At 28.2% G+C, this 13,181-nt stretch overlaps 4 protein-coding genes across 4 annotated transcripts; all 4 read right to left on the reverse strand.

Annotated features, from left to right (window-relative positions):
• Window positions 1–93: 93 nt before the first annotated feature.
• Window positions 94–2,978, reverse strand: LOC142645581 (uncharacterized). Its single transcript, XM_075822106.1, has 2 exons — window positions 2,732–2,978; window positions 94–2,668 (listed from the first exon to the last, which is right to left on the reverse strand). Exons 1-2 carry the CDS (start codon window positions 2,966–2,968, stop codon window positions 125–127), a joined length of 2,781 nt encoding a protein of 926 aa, XP_075678221.1. The 5' UTR covers window positions 2,969–2,978; the 3' UTR covers window positions 94–124.
• A 193-nt stretch (window positions 2,979–3,171) lies between these two features.
• On the reverse strand, window positions 3,172–6,590 carry LOC142645580 (uncharacterized). The gene is made up of 2 exons (XM_075822105.1): window positions 6,309–6,590; window positions 3,172–6,244 (listed from the first exon to the last, which is right to left on the reverse strand). The coding sequence occupies exons 1-2, from the start codon at window positions 6,537–6,539 to the stop codon at window positions 3,221–3,223; spliced, it is 3,255 nt and encodes a 1,084-aa protein (XP_075678220.1). The 5' UTR covers window positions 6,540–6,590; the 3' UTR covers window positions 3,172–3,220.
• Window positions 6,591–6,796: 206 nt separating this feature from the next.
• LOC142645599 (uncharacterized) lies at window positions 6,797–9,066 on the reverse strand. Its single transcript, XM_075822185.1, has 2 exons — window positions 8,776–9,066; window positions 6,797–8,704 (listed from the first exon to the last, which is right to left on the reverse strand). Exons 1-2 carry the CDS (start codon window positions 9,013–9,015, stop codon window positions 6,797–6,799), a joined length of 2,148 nt encoding a protein of 715 aa, XP_075678300.1. The 5' UTR covers window positions 9,016–9,066.
• A 34-nt stretch (window positions 9,067–9,100) lies between these two features.
• Window positions 9,101–13,142, reverse strand: LOC113791594 (uncharacterized). Its single transcript, XM_075822073.1, has 2 exons — window positions 12,885–13,142; window positions 9,101–12,814 (listed from the first exon to the last, which is right to left on the reverse strand). The coding sequence occupies exons 1-2, from the start codon at window positions 13,017–13,019 to the stop codon at window positions 9,236–9,238; spliced, it is 3,714 nt and encodes a 1,237-aa protein (XP_075678188.1). The 5' UTR covers window positions 13,020–13,142; the 3' UTR covers window positions 9,101–9,235.
• Window positions 13,143–13,181: the final 39 nt, after the last annotated feature.

Here is a 13,181-nt window from a genome sequence, read left to right on the forward strand (position 1 = left end):
TTTCTTTCTATTAATATTGAACAATTTGATGAAACAAAAAAAACGATGAAATGAAAGTTTTTGTTATTAATTATGAATTTTATTTTTGTTTATTATTATTATTTGATTATTATTTTTTTTCTTTCTAACATTCAGGCAATTCAGGTGTTATTGTTGAAAAAATTGTTTGATTCATTAATTTTTGTATACGTTTTGCTAATGAATATATAAAATTGGATGATTGCCGGTGTTGTTGTTGTTTTGTTGTAGATAATGATGATGATGATGATAATAATTTTGATTGACCACTATGTTTTGATTTAATTTCATTATTAGCTTCTCTTTTTGATCTTTCTACTGGAAATGGTGACAAAAATTTATTAAAATAAGTTAAATATTCTGTATTTATCTTTGGTATTCTTGAATTTCTTGAAAATGGAGATAAAAATTTATTATAATAATCTTCATTTTCATCATATTGACAGTATTGTTTTTTTTGTTCATCACTTAGTATTGGCATTTTTGATTCTTGTATATAGCCAGACAATTGTTTTCGATATAAATCTTCATATTGATTAAATGATTTTAATTTTTTCATTCTCTTTTGATATTCTATTTTCAATTGTGATTCAAGTTTCATTTTATCCGTTTCTGATATGTTGTCATTTGATGATCCGCATAAATATTTTATTTGATCGACTAAATTTTTTTGTTCATTATTTAATTTTTGTTTTTGATTTTCCAATTTTTCCATTCGTTTTCGTAATTTGTTTTTTTGTAATTCATATTTTTTCATTTCATATTTTAAATTTATTTCTTCTTCCATTAATAATTGTTTTTGTTTGTTTAATCGTTTTTGTTGTTTTTGTGAAACATTTATATTTTGTCGTTTTTTTGCATTGAATTTTCGTTTTTCTTCATCATTATACACTTGTTTTACACATAAATTCGCTAGTAATGTAGATAATTTTGCTTCTTTTATCGTAAATTTTGTTTCTTTTTCTTGAATTTTTTGTAGTTTTTCGTTTAATTGTATATATTTTTTTTCTAATATTTGTATCATAATATTTTTTTCATTCGGACTTAGGATCATTTGTTCCGATGTTGATTGTAAATTACTTTCATTATTGTCTTTTCTGTCTAGAATTACTAACGAATTCGTATTGGTTGATGGATCATCATTACGAAAACTTAATTCTTTTACATGAAATGGTACTATATTTTTTTTTAATTTTTCCTTTATAAAATTTAATACATTTGTTTCAATTTCTTTTTTCGCAACTGAAGCATTGAATTCGATTTTTTTATCAACTTTTTCTTCTTTGTTTAACCACCAGTTATGAAAATCAAAAATTTTTTTCCTTTCTTCAATTACTTTATCAAGATAATTTTTTTCGTTTGGTATAGATTCTTTCATTTGATTCGTTTTATCTATTTGTTGTTGTATATATTGTCTTTTTTCTTGAATATCTTTTTTCGTTTCTTCCATTTTTTTCATTTCATCCGGTTTGTTTGGATTATAACTTTTTTTACAAAACGTGTTTATTTCATTTTTTAATTTTTTTTTCATTCCATCAATTTTCACATAATTCTCTTTCACTATATTTTCCATTTCTTTGATATAATTTTTGAATTCATTTTCTTGATTTATAGCCTTTTGTTCGTAGTTTTTAATCATTTCTAACTCTTCAGTTGAAATTTTAAGTTTTTCTAACGTTTTATCAAATAGATTTTGTTCATTTCGAAACCTATTCCTTGTGTCTTTGAAATTTTTCGTGTATATTTCCAGTTGATCCATTGATCCAGATTCCGGAAAGTCTGTAGTTTTTATGGTTTCACGATAAACATCGACCTGTTCTTGATTTAAAGTCCTGAGCGTTTTTGCCAAAAGAGGATCGTCGTTTATTCCTTCAATCGAACTTTCATTCCCTGTTGATATTTTGTCCAATTCTAATCGATTTTTTCGGATATTTTCATACTGTCGACGAGCTTCCGATCGGATCAGTTCGTCTCTTTTCAGTTGTTCTTCACTAATCACTTCTTTTTTCGGCCATAACCTTGTGAAAAATTTTTTAGCTTTCGTCTTAAAACCGGTTGGTTGTTCGTAATATTTTTGTGGATCTTCTTGGAATTCATCCCAGAAACTCGGATCATTTTTCGACTTTGCCTCGATTTGTGAATTGATTTTCTTTTTGATTTTTTTCAATTCTTTTTTCGGTATTTTCACATTTTCTTGCTTTTTGATTGGTTGTGCTTCTCCATTCTCACTTGTTTGTTTAGGAGCATTCGTGAAGTATTGTTTATCTTGAATATCAACTTCATGGTCATAAACCGCACGAATGTATTCCTTTTCATATTTTTGTCGGAATTTCTCTGCTTTGTAAGCTTCTTTTGCAATGAATTCTGAGTTATACTCCTTTCTCCAAAATTGAATACATACGTATAGCAAATACAACAATAGTCCGACTCCTGCAGCAATTCCTATTCCTGTCAATATCTTTTCAAGATCTCCATCCTCACTCTTGCCACAAGGTTTTTTCGCCACGATTGGTTGACATGATTTATCAAACAATCTTCTTGTTTCTTTGTCATTGCGGTCGGAATAGTCTGGATCACATTCATACAACACTTTTGTTTCGCATTTTAGGGCATCATATACGAAACAGCAGAAATTCCAACTATCGGTGTACTGTGTTCAAGAAAAAAAAAACATTATGATTTGACTTGAGGAATAATTATTGAATCAGCTTACATAATGTTGTAATTCTATTTGCCATTTCCCAATGGCATTTATTTGACAAGTTCGATAATTTTCGATTGTCGTTTGATGATCAGATGTTTTAGTACATTTATTTGGTACACCATATATTGGTTTATATGGTATCATAATTTTATCTTGTAACTTTTGATCTTGTAATTCATTAGCAACAATCATACGAATAAAATAAAACAAAATTATGTCGATTTGGAAACGTAAAATATTTTTCATTATCCAAAAAAAAAAAATTTCGACACAAACAACTAAATTAACACACACTAAATATTATTTCTGATTCTGATTTTTATATGTTTTATTTTCACTATTTGTTATTCAATTAACACGAACGAATTTTTTCACTATTGTTTGAATTCGAAGTTTTTATTATTATTTTATTTTCAAGTAATATGAATTTTATTTGTTTGTTTATTATAAGTTATTTATTAATGAGTTGAATTGAATTTAGTTTTTTGTTTGTTTGTATTAATTTTGTCGAATAATTGTGTCGGATAATAATTGTTGTTGTTGTTCAGGCAATTGTGTTGCTGTTGTTGAAAAAATTGTTTGATTCATTATTTTTTTCATTCGTTTTGCCAATGAATGAAGGAAATTGGATGATTTTTGTTGTTTTATAGATGTTGTTGTTGGTGATAATTTGATTTGACCATTTGATGCTACCATGTTTAATGATTTTTCATTATTAGCTTCTCTTTTTGATCTTTTCGAAATGGGAGATGAAAATTTTTGATGATTATCTTCGTTTGGTTCATATTCATTGTTTTGATCATTTTGTTCATCTTCTACTGTTTCTGAAAAAGGTGATAAAAATTTATTAAAATAATCTTCATTTTCATCATATTCATATTTAGGTTTTGTTTTGTTATCTAAATAACTATACAATTGTCTTTCATAATATTCTTCATTATATTTTTGTATTTTTTTACATTTTTTTATATCATAATTTAATTTTTCTTCAATATTTTCAATATTTTTTCTATTCATTTCTATTTGTTTTCTTTGTTCAAAAATATCATTTCGAATTTGTTCAATATCAATTTGATCTTCTTGACTTAGTTTACCAATATTATTATATATTCTTTCATTTAATTGTTTTTCTTCCATATCTAATCGTTCTATTTCAAAATTTAATTCTTCTTTTTTCATTTCTATTTGTGTTTTGTATTTTTTCTGTGCTTTTTTCAAATTATAAAATTTTTTTCTTTCTTCTTTAAGATTTTTTTTCAACTTTTTTTCTTGAAAATCTTCATTATTATTCTTAATAGTAATTTTTCTAATTTTTTTTCTTCTTGTCCAATTTGATATTCGCATTGTTTTAGCTGATTTTGGTCTATTTATTCTTTGTTTGTTTGTTTTTCCTCTAACTGGTTTTTTTGATGATAAGATTTTGCTTTTTCCTTTAGATTTGATGTTCTTTTTTTTATTTTTTCTAATCCATTTTCTCCATTTTTCTGACCATACTTTAATCTTACCTGGTACGAGAATAGTATTTTGAAAATTAAATACAGTTTGTAATTCAACAACATTTTTATCTTTTGGACAATACCATTCAGATTGTTGTTGGTCATCTGTTATTTTACTTTCTCTTAATATTTGTATTCTATTACTCCATAATTTACCCGGTTTTATTATATTATCAATACCTCTGTACTTAGTTGGTTTATATACGACTTTTATTCCCTTAGATTGATATTGTTTCTCAATGTTTGCCGTTGAATTAGCAATCAAATTTTTGATGTTAATGTTTTGTGATGGTGATTTCGATTTCATTTGTTTACCTTTCATCATCATTAATGATGAATTTTTTTGTTGCAATTGAGGTTTTTGGGTTTTTACTACAACGCTATCTGGTTGTTTTTGTTGTATGTGTTTGATTGACGATTTTGTTTCAGTTGATTGTAATGGAAATGATGGTAATTTTTTTTCCGTACAAAAGCATAATTCTTTTACATGAAATGGTATTATATTGAATTCTATTTTTTTATCAACTTTTTCTTCATTGTTTAACCACCAGTTATGAGAATCAAAAATTTTTTTCTTTTCTTTAATTACTTTATCAAGATATTTTTTTTCGTTTAGTATAGATGCTTTCATTTGATTCGTTTTATCTATTTGTTGTTGTATATATCGTCTTTTTTCTTGAATATCTTTTTTCGTTTCTTCCATTTTTTTCATTTCATCCGGTTTGTTTGGATTATAACTTTTTTCACTAAACTTATTTATTTCATTTTTTAAATTTTTTTTCATTCTATCAATTTTCACATAATTCTCTTTCACTATATTTTCCATTTCTTTGATATAATTTTTGAATTCATTTTCTTGATTTATAGCCTTTTGTTCGTAGTTTTTTTTAATCCTTTCTAACTCTTCAGTTGAAATTTTAGGCTTTTCTAAAGCCATTTCTAACTTTTTATTTAGTGTATTTTGTTCATTTTTCAACCTTTCAACTGGAATTTTGTTGGCTTGGCCTTTCGTCGTTTGATCTTCACTTGTAGGCTTTTCTAATACCATTCTTAACTTTTTATCAAGTTGATTTTGTTCATTTTGTCTGGTATCTTTAAAATTTTTTTTGTATTTTTCCTGTTCATTCATCTTTGTAGATTTAGAAAAATCTGTTGTTTGTTCTTGATTCGAAATGCTAAGCATTTGTGCCGAAATTGAATCGATGTTTTTTTCTTCGATTAAATTTTCATACTCTGTTTGCCCTGTTGATACTTTGTCTGATTGCAATCGATTATTTTTTCGGATATTTTCATACTGTCGACGAGCTTCCAATCGCATCAATTCTTCTCTTTTCAGTTGTTCTTCACTAATCACATCTTTTTTCGGCCATAACCTTGTGAAAAATTTTTTACTTTTTGCTACCACACCGGTTGGTTGTTCATAATATTTTTCTGGATCTTTTTCGAATTCATCCCAGAAACTTGGATAATTTTTCGACTTTGTTTCGATTTGTGATTTGATTTCTTTCTTCAATTTTTTTTCAATTTTTTTCAAATCTTTTTTCAATTTTTCTTTTGTTTTTACTTCGTCTTGTTTTGAAATCGATTGTGACTGTTCATTATTGTTTGTTTGTATGGATACGTTTTGTGTGATATCCTTGTTGAGATTATCCATTTCTTGATCATATACAGCAAGATCGTATTCCTTTTCAAAGATTTTTCGATATTTTTCTGCTTTGTAAGCTTCTTTCGCAATGAATTCTGTGTTATACTCCTTTCTCCAAAAGTTAATGCATTCGTATAACAAATACAAGAATAGTCCGACTCCTGCAGCAATTCCTAATCCTTTCCATAACCAATCATCACCTCCATCCTCACTCTTGCCACAAGGTTTTTTCGAAACGATTGGTTGACATGATTTATCAAACAATCGTCTTGTTTCTTTGTCATTGCGGTCGGAATAGTCTGGATCACATTCATACAACACTTTGGTTTCGCATTTTAGGGCATCATATACGAAGCAACAAAAATTCCAACTATCGGTGTACTGTGTGTTTAAGAAAAAAAAACATTATGATTTGACTTGAGGAATAATTATTGAATCAGCTTACATAATGTTGTAATTCTATTTTCCATTTCTTAATTACATTTATTTGACAGGTACTATATTCTTTTTCGGTTGTTTTATGATCGGATGTTCCCGTACATTTACTTGGTACACCATATACTGTTTTATATGGTATCATAATTTGATCATTAGACTTTTCATGTTGAACATTCATACCAACAATCATTTGTAACAACAAGATGACGATTTGGAAACGTAAAATAATAATTTTCATATTTATTTTTTTTTCAGTAACCAAAATTCTTGCCACACACAAACAACTAAATAACACACTAAATATTATTTCTGATTCTGATTTTTATATATTATTTTCACTATTGTTATTTAATTACGAACAATTTTTTTAAACGATTGAATTCGAACATTTGTTTTTTTTCAATCGAATAGTATTGTTTCATATCGATTCGATATGAATAGTTATTTTTTTTGTTTGAAAATCAAAACAATTTAAATACTCTAATTTACATAATTTTATTGAAATCGATGTAAATAATTGGAAAATTGATCTCCCGGTATTTGTGTTGTTGCTATTGTTGTCGATAAAATTGTTTGATTCATTGATTTTTGTATACGTTGTTGTGATAATGGATCCATATTCATGGATGATTGTGGTGATGATAATTTTGTCTGATTTTCATTATATTCTTTTACAAAAAATGGTTTTATATTTCTAATTAATAATTTTTTCACAAAAAAATTATCAGTATCTAATTGTATTTTTTCATCAATTCCACTGTTTTGTATGATATTATAAATATTATAAAAATGTTCTCTTCTTTCTACTATTGCTTCATTAAGTAATTTTTTTTCGTTTCGTATTAATTCTTTCATTTCATCCAGTTTAATTTTTTGTTCTTCAATATATTGATATAGTCTTTGTTGTTCATTATTCATTATTTTTTCATCAATTTCTTTTTTATCATTTGGATTTTTCATATTATAACTAGTATGATGTATTCTTTTATTCAATTGTTTTTCTTCCATATCTAATTTATTTTCCATTCTTGTAATCGTTTTATCGTTTACAAGTGCTATTTTTTCCATATCTCTAATATAATTTTCAAATTCCAATTCTTGATCTATTGCTTCTTGTTCAAATTTTTGAATCATTTTTATATTAAAATTCATTATCGATTTTTTATCTTTTAATGAATTTTTTGTTAAAATTTCTGGCTTTTTATCTCCGAACGAATCTTTTGTCGAAATTTTTTTATTCATTTGATCATCTTTGTTCAGTTGTTTATTCGAATCTTGATGTTGAATAGTTTTCGTTTCTTGTTTCAATTTTTTATCTAGCAATTCATTTTTAGCTTTTCCAATTTTGCCTGCTTGACCACCGTTCGTTTGATCTTCAATTCCAGATACTTCCTTTCTCAACATTTTATCGAGATTGTTACGTTCATTTCGCACTCTTTTCCTAGTATCTTTTAATTGTTTCATGTATTTTTTCGCATCATCTATATTTCCTGGTTCAGGAATATCTTTCATTTCATGATAAACATCGTCCTGTTCTTGATTTAAAATTTTCATCACTTCTGCCAAAAGTGGATCGGTGTTTTTTTCTTCAATCATACTTTCATACCCTGCTGGCATTTTGTCTGATTCCAATCGATTTTTTCGGATATTTTCATACTGTCGACGAGCTTCAGAACGAATAAATTCTTCTTTTTTTAGTTTTTCATTCTTCGCTTCTTTGTTTGGCCATAACTTTTTCACAAAATTTTTAGTTTTCGTTACTACACCGGTTGGTTGTTTATAATATTTTTCTGAATTTTCATTGAAATCATCCCAGAAAGTCGGATCATTTTTCGACTCTGCATCGATTTTTGCCTTGATTTCTTTCTTCAATTTTTTATCAGGATTTACGAAAAAATTCTTAATATTATTTTTCCATTTTTTTAATGTTGACCCTTCATCTTTTTTCGAAAACGTTTTTGATCCCTTACCACTAATCATTTGTTTAGATACGTTATGATGCCATTGTTTATCAAGATTTTTCACTTCTTCGTCATAAATCGGACGAACGGATTCCATTTCATAGATTTTTTGGAATTTTTCTGTTTTGTAAGCATTCATTGCTGCCTTTTTTAAGTTATTTTGCTTGTTCTGCTTATATCGACACGTAATTATGGATACAATCATTGCGACTATTCCGATTCCTATTCCGATATATATCCATATTTGATTTTGACCTTCATTTTTACTCTCGGTATTACCACACGAATTGTTTGCAATGATTGGTTGACATGATTTATCAAACAATCGTTTTGTCTCTCTCTCATTTCGATCTGAATAATCTGAGTCACATTTAGACAAAACTTTAGTTTCGCATTCCAAAACATCATATACAAAACAACAAAAGTTCAAGCTTTCGGTGTACTATGTTTGAAACAAACAAAAAAAACATATTATGATTTTTTACTTGAAGAATAATTATTGATTCATCTTACATAATGTTTCATCTCTATTTTCCATTTGTCAATGGCATTTATTTGACAGATTCGGTAATTTTCGGCGGTCATTTGAGAATCATACATTCCAGTACATTTACTTGGTGCTCCATATACTGGTTTATATGGAATCATAACCTTATCATATTTATTGTCTTCAGTTAGAATTTTATCAGCAATAATCGATCGAATAAAAAAGAACAATAAAGCATCAATTTTAAAATGATTAATACTTTTCATTTTTTTTACTTATTAATCACCAAAATTACAAAATAAAATAAATATTTTTTTCTAATTCTGATTTTTATATTATGTTTCAGCTATTGTTATCGGTTTTCTATATTACAAGATTTTTTAACATTCAAATTTGTACATTTTCTTCAAAATAATTAGTTTATAAAAAATTTAATTAATATTTGTGTTTCTAATTTGTTTCAAATCGAATTTTTTTTTTAAAACATTAAATTCCATGTGAAAAATCAGGTGGTAATCCAGGTTCAGATGGTGGTAATTGTGTTGCTGTTGATAAAATTGTTTCATTGAGTGATTTTTTTACACGTTTGACAAACGAACCAGTTTCGGGTGATTGTGCTGGAAATGATGATGGTGAATTTTTATCCGAAACAAAACTTATTTCTTTTACATGATATGGTACGGTATTTTTAATGAATTTTTTCTTTGCAAAATTCATTGCATTCGTTTGAATTTCTTTTTTGTCAACATTGAAATTTTTATTTTCACCAACTTTATTATTGTTTTGCTTATCATAGTAGTAATCATAAAAATTTTTTCTTTCTTTTATTGCATCATCAAGATATTTTCTTTCATTTTGTATCGATTCTTTCATTTGATTTGCTTTAATTTTTTCTTCTTTTACATAATCTTTTTTTTCCATATGTTTCAATATTTTATCATGAATTACTTTCATCTGTTTCTGATTTGTTTGATAACCACCACCACTAGAACTCATAAATAATAATGCTCTATTTAATCTATTATATTCATCTTCTAACTTGTTTTCCATTCTAGCAATTTTAATATCATTTGCGCTTATTGTATGTTCCATTTCTTCGAGATAATATTTGTAATCATTTTCATGTTCAATAGATTTTTGTTCAAATTTTTTAAGCATTTTCAATTCAAAATCCATTTGTGGTTCAATATCTTTTAACGAATCTTTTGTTGAAATATCGCTTGTTTGATCTTCTAACTTCAGGCTACTAACTGGTGTTTGTTTCATTTGCTCATCATCTAATGAAAGCGTAACCCTTTTTGATGATGTTTTGGTTGTTTTCGATTGTGAATTTTTTAATATGCTGGCTAATTTTTTTGTATTTTCGTCATCGTACGAAATAAATTCCGGAATTTCCTCTGTTTCAGAATCAGAATCATTTTTTGGTGTCGATTCAAGTTTCTGTTTATTTACAGCACTGGCTATTGTTTGTGCCTTTTTACCTTCCGACGAAACAAATTCCGGGATTTCAGGTGTTTCATCTTCTTCTGGTATCGTTTCAAGTTTCTGTTTATTTGCAAAACTAGCTATTGTTTGTGGCTTTTTACCTGACGAAACAAATTCCTTGATTTTAGGTATTCGATCTTCTGCTGGTTGCGATGTCGATTGCTTTATGTTATCCACAACACTGGCTATTGTTTCTGGCTTTTTGCTTTCAGACGAAACAAATTCCGGGATTTCAGGTGTTTCATCTTCTTCTGGTATCGTTTCAAGTTTCTGTTTATTTGCAAAACTAGCTATTGTTTGTGGCTTTTTACCTGAAGACGAAACAAATTCCGGGAATTTAGTTGTTCGATCTTCTGCTGGTTGCGATGTCGATTGTTTTATGTTATCTAAAACATTGGTTTTGGTTTCTGGCTTTTTGCTTTCCGACGAAACAAATTCCGGAATTTCCGGTGTTTGATCTTCTGCTGGTTGCGATTCAAGTTTCTGTTTATTTACAGCACTGGCTATTGTTTGTGGCTTTTTACCTTCCGACGAAACAAATTCTGGGATTTCCGGTGTTTCATCTTCTTCTGGTATCGTTTCAAGTTTCTGTTTATTTGCAAAACTAGCTATTGTTTGTGGCTTTTTACCTGAAGACGAAACAAATTCCTTGATTTTAGGTATTCGATCTTCTGCTGGTTGCGATGTCGATTGCTTTATGTTATCCACAACACTGGCTATTGTTTCTGGCTTTTTGCTTTCAGACGAAACAAATTCCGGAATTTCCGGTGTTTGATCTTCTGCTGGTTGCGATTCAAGTTTCTGTTCATCCACAACACTGGCAATTGTTTGTGGCTTTTTACCTGAAGACGAAACAAATTCCTTGATTTTAGGTATTCGATCTTCTGCTGGTTGCGATGTCGATTGCTTTATGTTATCTACAACACTGACTATTGTTTCTGGCTTTTTGCTTTCAGACGAAACAAATTCCGGGATTTCAGGTGTTTGATCTTCAGCTGGTATCGATTCAAGTCTCTGTTTATTTACAAATCTAGCTATTGTTTGTGGCTTTTTACCTGCCGACGATACAAATTCCAAGATTACAGGTGTTTGATCCTCTTCTGGTGTCGATTCAAATTTCGGTTTATTTACAACACTGGCTATTGTTTCTGGCTTTTTGCTTTCAGACGAAACTAATTCTTGAATTTTTTTCGTTTGACTTTCTTGTGGTTTCGATGTCGATTGTTTTATGTTATCCACAACACTGGCTATTGTTTCTGGCTTTTTGCTTTCAGACGAAACAAATTCCGGGATTTCAGGTGTTTCATCTTCTTCTGGTATCGTTTCAAGTTTCGGTTTATTTACAAACCTAGCTATTGTTTGTGGCTTTTTGCTTTTTGATGACTTTCTATTTATTTGATCATCAATACTTTTTTCTGTTACTGTTTTTGTTTCGGTTATCTCTTCTATCACTTTTGCTTTTTTACTCTGTTTTTTGTCGATCAAGTCTTTCGTTTGTTCATCTTTTTTCACTTTGGTTTCTAGCAATTTATTTTTAGCTTGACCGCTCGTTTGATCTTCAATTCCAGATACTTTTCCCAACATTTTATCGAGATTGTTACGTTCATTTCGCACCCTTTTCCTAGTATCTTCTAATTTCTTCATGTATTTTTTCGCATCATCCATATTTCCTGGTTCAGGAATATCTTTCATTTCATGATAAACATCGGCCTGTTCTTGATTTAAAATTTTCATCACTTCTGCCAAAAGTGGATCGGTGTTTTTTTCTTCAATCATACTTTCATACCCTGCTGGCATTTTGTCTGATTCCAATCGATTTTGTCTGATATTTTCATACTGACGACGAGCTTCAGAACGAATAAATTCTTCTTTTTTAAGTTTTTCATTCTTCGCTTCTTTGTTTGGCCATAACTTTTTCACAAAATTTTTAGTTTTCGTTACTACACCGGTTGGTTGTTTATAATATTTTTCTGAATTTTCATTGAAATCATCCCAGAAAGTCGGATCATTTTTCGACTCTGCATCGATTTTTGCCTTGATTTCTTTCTTCAATTTTTTATCAGGATTTACGAAAAAATTGTTAATATTATTTTTCCATTTTTTCAATGTTGACACTTTTTCTTTGCTTGAAAACGTTTTTGATCCGTCACTGCTAATCGTTTGTCTAGATAAGTTATGAAGCCGTTGTTTATCAAGATTTTTTACTTCTTTGTCATAAACAAGACGAGCCGATTCCATTTCATAGGTTTTTTGGAATTTTTCCGTTTTGTAAGCATTCATTGCAACTTTTTCTAAATTCTTTTGCTGGTTATGCTTATATTGACACGTAATTATGGATACAATTGTTAGGAATATTCCGACTCCAATTAAGATATATATCCATATTTGATTTTGACCTTCATTATCACTCTTGGTACTACACAAATTGTTTGCAATGATTGGTTGACATGATTTATCAAACAATCGTCTTGTCTCTTTCTCATTTCGATCTGAATAATCTGCGTCACATTTAGACAAAACTTTAGTTTCGCATTCCAAAACATCGTATACAAAACAACAAAATTCCAAGCTTTCGGTGTACTATGTTTGAAACAAAAAAAAAACATATTATGAATTTTTGACTTGAAGAATAATTATTGATTCATCTTACATAATGTTTCGTCTCTATTTTCCATTTGTCAATGACTTTTATTTGACAGATTCGGTATTCTTCTGCGGTCATTTGAGAATCATACATTCCGGTACATTTACTTGGTACACCATATACTGGTTTATATGGTATCATAATTTTTTGTTTGACATTTTAACAACATTGTTTTGAGTTTGAATTTCATCACTAACAATCATTGAAATAAAATGAAAAAACATTAAACCAATTTTCAAACGCATAATGTTTTTCATTTTTTTAAAAAACCAAAATTTCCAAATACAATATAGAATTTTTTTT

This window comes from Dermatophagoides pteronyssinus, unplaced genomic scaffold (genome assembly GCF_027571235.1).
Source record: "Dermatophagoides pteronyssinus isolate colony J.1.1.1.1 unplaced genomic scaffold, Derpt_VIB-CSIC_2022.12 sq0015, whole genome shotgun sequence".
NCBI classification, from domain to species: domain Eukaryota; kingdom Metazoa; phylum Arthropoda; class Arachnida; order Sarcoptiformes; family Pyroglyphidae; genus Dermatophagoides; species Dermatophagoides pteronyssinus.

Excerpts from the sequence above, each read along its gene's own strand:
- LOC142645581 (XM_075822106.1), bottom strand. The coding sequence starts at position 2,968 with ATGAAAAATATTTTACGTTTCCAAATCGACATAATTTTGTTTTATTTT. Across the intron at positions 2,669-2,731 it reads AAATAGAATTACAACATTAT|TACACCGATAGTTGGAATTT; the intron begins GTAAGCTGATTC and ends TCTTGAACACAG.
- LOC142645580 (XM_075822105.1), bottom strand. The coding sequence starts at position 6,539 with ATGAAAATTATTATTTTACGTTTCCAAATCGTCATCTTGTTGTTACAA. Across the intron at positions 6,245-6,308 it reads AAATAGAATTACAACATTAT|TACACCGATAGTTGGAATTT; the intron begins GTAAGCTGATTC and ends TTAAACACACAG.
- LOC142645599 (XM_075822185.1), bottom strand. The coding sequence starts at position 9,015 with ATGAAAAGTATTAATCATTTTAAAATTGATGCTTTATTGTTCTTTTTT. Across the intron at positions 8,705-8,775 it reads AAATAGAGATGAAACATTAT|TACACCGAAAGCTTGAACTT; the intron begins GTAAGATGAATC and ends TTTCAAACATAG.
- LOC113791594 (XM_075822073.1), bottom strand. The coding sequence starts at position 13,019 with ATGATACCATATAAACCAGTATATGGTGTACCAAGTAAATGTACCGGA. Across the intron at positions 12,815-12,884 it reads AAATAGAGACGAAACATTAT|TACACCGAAAGCTTGGAATT; the intron begins GTAAGATGAATC and ends TTTCAAACATAG.